At 38.8% G+C, this 7211-nt stretch overlaps 1 protein-coding gene across 1 annotated transcript; it reads left to right on the top strand.

The window, feature by feature from the left end:
- The first annotated feature begins 415 nt into the window (after nucleotides 1–415).
- On the top strand, nucleotides 416–1640 carry LOC108109652. Its single transcript, XM_017218230.2, has 3 exons — nucleotides 416–518; nucleotides 599–758; nucleotides 819–1640. Exons 1-3 carry the CDS (start codon nucleotides 514–516, stop codon nucleotides 1263–1265), a joined length of 612 nt encoding a protein of 203 aa, XP_017073719.2. The 5' UTR covers nucleotides 416–513; the 3' UTR covers nucleotides 1266–1640.
- Nucleotides 1641–7211: the final 5571 nt, after the last annotated feature.

Raw genomic sequence — 7211 nt, 5'->3', positions numbered from 1 at the left:
TTCAAACTATGGCGCCACGAATAATAGTCAATAGTTATTGAGCAAAGCGAATTAGTCCTTAAACATTTTAAGGATGGGAAACCCCAGGAAATGGTTGCCTCAAGCCCTAGTACAAACCCATACATAACCCAAACGCTTTTTTGCGAAAATCGGGTGGCAGAAAGGGGCGGTAATGCAAAAGTGAATTAAGAACAAGCGCCATAATCAAGTACAACGTCTATCAGTTATCTTCTATTGCGAACAGACGGCCGATGAGTTCGAGAACTTGTTCGCAATTTGTGAATGTAAAGAATGGGCTCAGCTTATATTCGTGTCCAGCTTAGCATTAGTTACGAGTTTTGACTTACAAATTTGTTTGGTAGAAATTTAAATATAAAGTCACCTTAGAAAACAAACTCAAGTCAAACTGAAAGGTATAGTCATCCCTTTCTACAACAAGTAAATTTGGAACGAATACAGGAATATTTTATTTAAACTTTTCATTTCAATAAGAAGCAAAAATTATATTTAAAAATGGAGTAAGTGAGAACAATATAGGCATTCGTGGTTAAGAAACGGATCGGAGTTACAAGTGATTAAATGTGGACTTTTGTCACAGGTCGCAAGGTGTTCGCTTTTCCAATGATGTCCCGGAGACAAGTGTTGACGATTCTTCGGACACTTACCTTACTCTCCATTTCCCTGTGGCCGATGTTTGCAAGGTCATGTCTGAAATCGGAGGACCAGTCCTGTTGAGCAAGTTGGTGGCCCACTTCGAGGTAAGGATTCACTCCGAAGTGGCTCTTTTTTCTAAAATTCATAAATGTATGTTAACGCAGGGTAAGATGGCAGTTGGAGTTAGGTATAAGGCGTCGAAGTTTGTATGCCAGTCGCTCGTAGAGGGCCTTAATCAAAAGAAAATAGGAAAGCGAAATGGAAAGTTCGTGCTTCCAGAGTTATTCAAAGAGGAAGAGAGCGCGGAGGACATACTGTACATAGCTGAAGAACAACCAGCACCAACTTCAGGACAAGGGAAGAGCGAGCTCTCAAAGATGTTTTCGAAAATGTATGAGGTTGATCGCACTTACAAAAAGGGTCAAGAACGGATTAGGATGTACGAGTTCCTTAAGAAGGAAATTAAGTTTGTCGAAGAACTGATGGCCGCATCTCCAGAAGATCATAGGAAATTTTCCATGGCACTGGATTGGCTGATTCGCATGGAAGCAAGTGAGAAAGAAGAAGCTTTAGAGCTCGCTAGAAAGTTTATGACTCTAATGGAAGATTAGTCGCCGTAAAGGAAGATGACGGCCGACTTGTTAATCAGTTTGGGATTTGGCCACTTGAAAAGTTCCGTTACAACCTAGTTGAGTGATCTGACCCGATTCGATATCCACTCCTAGAAGATTGAAACGTCAGGCTGGGGGCAATGACGAAGTAAACAAACGCTGGAATGAAGTTTATTAATATAAGAATTTGAAGGGAATATCTCACCTGATCAGTGGACAGATCAACTCGGTTGTTGGGCGTAATGAGGAATACACGAACCTTCTTTATGGGATGGGTATACTTCCTATTCCTTCTCCACTTTATATTCATTTTATTCAAAATTCTTCATATTATATTATATTAATTAATAAATTGTGCCACATTCCCAATCGTAATTTATGTCTCGCAGCGTGCATACGGGCAGACGGACATGTCAATCGACTCGGCTACTGATCCTGACCAGTAATAAATACATCATAACCATTTGTTATTCTTAATCATTAAAAAATGTAAATTTATTATTGCTGGACGACTACAAAATCAATTTTAAATCACATAAAATTTCACATAAGAGCCTGGGACTTGATAATCTTCTTCCTGTCTTTTGCCATCTTCAACGACTGCAGAGTCGGCTTGGCTTTATACACCTTCCTTCACTTTTCGGACAATACGTCTCTCCTCGTGGTCCTTAAAAATTGTGTACGGAGCTTCACGGCCCTTATCTGCCACCCGATTTTCGCAAAAAAGCGTTTGGGTTATGTATGGGTTTGTACTAGGGCTTGAGGCAACCATTTCCTGGGGTTTCCCATCCTTAAAATGTTTAAGGACTAATTCGCTTTGCTCAATAACTATTGACTATTATTCGTGGCGCCATAGTTTGAAAATCCTCGTTATTCCGTAATTTTTGGGTGCGCCCAGCCTCGAAAACTTATAAATATGCTTTTGTTAATATATTTTTACTAGTATTAAGAAAAAAAAATTGATTTAAAAGTCCTAGTTTAGAGTTATTAACCGTTAAAGTGCTTGCACGAAATAAGCTTGTGCGTCGGAGTTGCCCTATTTTTTAGTTTTTGTATGAAAAATTCTTTTGTTTTTAAATAAGTAAAAACTTTTGTTATTATTTTGATAATATGCGACATTCTTAACATTACTGCGTTTAAATTTTTTTGATATCTCTGCTGGTTTAGTAGCAGTATCAAATAAAAAATTCGATTTTTTCTTGCACGAAATAAGCTTGGATCCACTGTAAATCGTTTTTAGTAACCGATAATGTCACTGCCGCAGACCTCAGCTGGGCTAGATTTAATCGGAAAGGTAAGGTAAGTTTTCTTTTTTTTTCTTCCTGTTGAGCTTGTCATGGCCTGCTTTTATGCTTCGTATTACAATTTTGTCTAAAAGTGTTTTTTATATAGAACAAAGTGGCCTTTAAAAACAACTTCAAACCGAACTCAGCGTTATGACGATCCGATCCTACAATTTCCCATAACTATTCTAGCACTCACAGAAGCAACATCAAAATAAAATTTTCATTTTTGGTCTTTAAAAGTACATTTAATAAACATTTTACCGGAAATGGGGTGAGTGAGAAAGTGAATTGCGAAACAAAACGGCAAACGGTCTTCCGCGAACACTACACAGTCTCGGTTTGGCTTAATACGAGGTGTGTTCAAAAAGTAAGGTGACTTTGTATTTTCAAGAAAAACTATTAATTTATTTATCAATATTTATGTTGTCCCCTTCAAAGTAATCCCCCTCAGATACAATACACTTATGCCAACGGTTTTTCCAATCCTCAAAGCACTTCCCATAAGCACTTTTCGGTATAGCCTTGAGCTCTTGCAGCGATGCAGTCTTTATCTCTTCAATCGTTGCAAATCTCCGTCCTTTCATAGGTCTCTTCAGTTTTGGGAACAAGAAAAAGTCACATGGGGCCAAATCCGGTGAATATGGTGGCTGAGGCATTATTGTGGTGTTGTTTTTGGCCAAAAAATCTCTCACAAGCAAAGATGAGTGAGCAGGGGCATTATCGTGATGCAAAAGCCATGAATTAATTTTCCACAATTCTGGACGTTTCTTTCGTATTGCTTCTCGCAAACGGCGCATAACTTCCAGATAATACTGTTTATTGACCGTACGACCATATGGTAAGAACTCCTGATGCACCACGCCATGGTAATCGAAGAAAACAGTGATCAAAACTTTGACATTTGATCGAACTTGGCGTGCTTTTTTCGGTCTTGGCTCGCCTGGGCTCTTCCATTGGGACGATTGGGCTTTGGTTTCGATATCATAACCATATACCCATGATTCGTCACCAGTTATGACCCTTTTGAGTAAATCTGGGTCGTCGTTGACGTCATTCAACAGCTCTTGAGCGATGCTCATGCGACGGTTCTTTTGGTCAAAATTCAGCAATTTCGGAACAAACTTCGCTGACACACGACTCATACCCAAAACGTTTGAAAAAATTTCATGGCACGAGCCAAGCGATATACCGACATCTTCAGCAACTTCTCTGATAGTGATTCGACGATTTTCCAAAACAATTTTCGTCACTGCTTGAACGTTTTCATCAGTTGTTGACGTGCTTGGGCGTCCAGAGCGAGGCTGGTCATTGGCATCTTCCCGGCCATCTTGGAAGAGTTTGTACCACTTGTACACATTTTTTTTACTCAGAACAGTTTCACCGTATGCCACTGTCAACATTTCAAGTGTTTCAGAGCACTTAATTTTATTTTTTACACAAAATTTGATGCAAATCCTTTGATCCATATTTTTCGATAGCAAAAAATCGCCGAGCTCGCAAAATAACTTGTAACTTTACGCCTCTCACAACCAAACAAAAGAGGATGTTCCATTGAAACTTGGTACAGATGTTAGGGAAGAGTGTACCAATATAACAAAACAAAAAAATCGATAATCGAAAATATGTTGCCCGCGAAATTTGAAAAGTCACCTTACTTTTTGAACACACCTCGTATATAACCTCGGGCTTAACCCTGACTATTTTCGGATCTTCTAAATGAATCTTCATTTGCAGACGGGCCAAAGTGGAGACCAAGAAAGTGTATACGGGAAGGAAGAAGCGTGACATATTCTTGGACTCGTTTTCATCTTTGAAGTTCCATGGAGCAAGGAAGTTCCTTCCGGACAGTGCTGAAAGATCTGGAAGGAAAATTTACAAGTCAAAGTCGTTGATTGCCGGACTGGGTAACGCCACTTTGAAAGTGAGGAAGTCCGGAAAAATCTCCCGATGAGACCCCTAATGAGCGAGAATAAAAGTGGGTCTGGCTGGAGTGAGAGTCCCCCTTTGGCTAAAAGATTTATGTCAACTTATAATTTCTATATATTTGTTAATAGCCGCTATTTGCCATGGACACTTTGAAAAACTATAAAACTATAAACTATGCTGAATAGTTACTGCAAAAACTGATCTTTTTTTTTTTTTTAGTATCCTGAAAAGCTGCTCCAAATTTTAGGTTTGAAAGTGAAAAACTGAATATTAGACTTCTAATTGAAAGATCTCATGAACTATGAAGAAGTCAGCGAGTGCTTATTACTGGGCCTAACCAGTTCGCAAATCGCTTTCATTCGCTGGCATTTTCCCTTTATCAAACAGCCAGATTGCCACTCCCCCCGCTCATCAATATTAAATTTGAATTAATTGCTCGGCTGTTAACGTTAGTTAACTTCGGCACCATTTATTCACCTTTTTTCGCAGCTTTCACCCATTCGCGCTTTGTGTTTTTGATTGAGGGATTTGCGGCGGCTTTTGTGAGCAGAGGGGCCCCTTGTGGATTAAGGGGGCTGCGTGGGGTTAATACAGGTGGGGAGGAGAGAGAACACCTCGCCAAAGATTAAATCATATTTAGCACAATGAGCCAGGAGTCCGGGGATGAATGGGGCCTGAGATTGTTTCAATATTTGCCAGTCGTTTATTTTGCGCTAATTTAAAACTAACATTATAAATATTGATGGGGTTGGTTTGCCTAGCCCCCTTCCCTCCCTTTAACCTAATCGCAGGGCGAAAGGGAAAGCGAAAAGTATGACATGCCCCCTGTGGCCTTTACAACGACACTGGGTTCACTGACTGGTTTTAATAAGCAGGCACTGAGAGGAATCGAATGATTATTTGTAATCGTTTTTTGATATGCAAGATTTCCCTATTTTTCCAATTTTTATACAATTTTAAAGACTCAATGGGGGTATCTTTAGGTTACTTCTTGTCTAGTTTTTAAGTTTTTTCATCATCAAATTTGGATGCTTAACATATCTAAACAATGAATTTTAATTACTTAATTTTCTTTAATACTTTTGCATACAAAAATTTCTCTCAGTGTAGTTAAACGTCTTCCCAGCTGGCAAACATTTGCCCTGTGCTTAGTTAACGGCCTGCCACAGGTACGCGTACCGGTTGCTGAACATGGTTGAGTGCCCCTGACGCGAAGCGGTGCGAATTAAGCGCAAACAAACAGGCGCCAGCCACGCCCCCCGCTCCCACCAATGCCCCCGCCCATGGATTCCCAAAGGCCCATCAAATACACGCGTGCCGAGCACCTGAACAGCAGAGTTGCCACTTGTTAGTTCGAAAAATAGCCAAAAATTTGAAAAGGGTAAGATTAGGTTTATATAAGTGAACCTAATTCCTGGTATCACTTTTTTTCCCTACTGAATATTAAATTAAAATATGTTTTATGTGTTAAATTATTCATGATCTGAACCTGAAGATTATGGATTAGTATACAAAATCAATGAAAAATCTTTAAAATTTTCCCAATCCAATTTTAGGACTAAACATGGACTACAAAAATATATGAAAAATATGCACTCTTACAAATATTTGTTTTCTTTTGAGAATATTTGTTTTGATGAAACAGATTTGCTTTAATAAAAAACTTTAACTTGTACTTTAAACTTTCATCTTAAAAAATAGCCAGACTTTTGCTAAAAACGATTGACAACTCCGACGGAAAACAGGAGAAGGAGTTAAGGAACGCTCGTGAGTCCCTCGGCAATTGGATTGCCGCTTTTGCTATCATTTTCAGCAACTGTTACAAAGAATCGAGAAGCTATAGGGGTAAGATGAGGGGCCTCCTAACTAGGACACCCGATCAGTGGACTACCCAGTATCGAAGGCAGCTCTGAAGTTACCTGAGATGAAAAGGCTTAACTACTTAACCAAGCCAAAGGATAACTTTGAGTGGTATTTACAGTAATATATAAATCAAAAACAAATACAAAATTCCATAAACTTGATGTAAGAATTTGTGGAAAACAATAGAAGGTGTTTTTGAACAGATAAACAACGAGTTTAAATACGATTCAATATATGTTAACCCAAAAAGAGAGAGAGAGCCGAAGAAGAGAATTTAAGATTCTGGGCATACCCCGTGGCGCTACCCATTGACCTATTGAAACAGTTGAGGCTTGAAAAGCATGAAGGCATGATTCGTGAATGGCCAAAAGAGTCCAAACAGCAGCCCAGTTCGTTTTCCTTTTGCCATTTCCCCATTTCCCCAAGCCACCCCCTTTCACTTTTCCCACCGCCCGCGACTCCGTTTTCCTGCGTGGGCGCGAGTTGCGATGATTGATGACAATGTCGGGGAGTCGCTTATCCCGGCCTTTCACCTCCCTACCACCAGCAACTGGCTCTCCTTCGGTACACTGAAAGAAATAAATTTGCTTAAATTTTTTCATGTCAAATTGGTTTTCATTTATTTTAAAAAGAAAATGAAGCTCTATGCTTTGAAAAGATATTCTTACTTCCAATATTTTGTTTTCTTAAAAATGTATTTTTGTGTTTTGTAGTATTATATCGGTATATAAGTAGGTATTATCATGTTATCAGCTGGATATCTGATCGATAAATAATTATTACAATATTTTATTTCAATCTTCTTCATATCGTATCCTTTTTGTTTTTTGATTTACCTAAAATATTACTAATTTTTGTGTTTTTAAATCAA

Source organism: Drosophila eugracilis, unplaced genomic scaffold, assembly GCF_018153835.1.
Source record: "Drosophila eugracilis isolate 14026-0451.02 unplaced genomic scaffold, ASM1815383v1 contig_649, whole genome shotgun sequence".
Taxonomy (NCBI): domain Eukaryota; kingdom Metazoa; phylum Arthropoda; class Insecta; order Diptera; family Drosophilidae; genus Drosophila; species Drosophila eugracilis.
The sequence above is the reverse complement of the archived record's forward strand: the minus strand, read 5'-3'. Positions and strand labels throughout refer to the sequence as shown.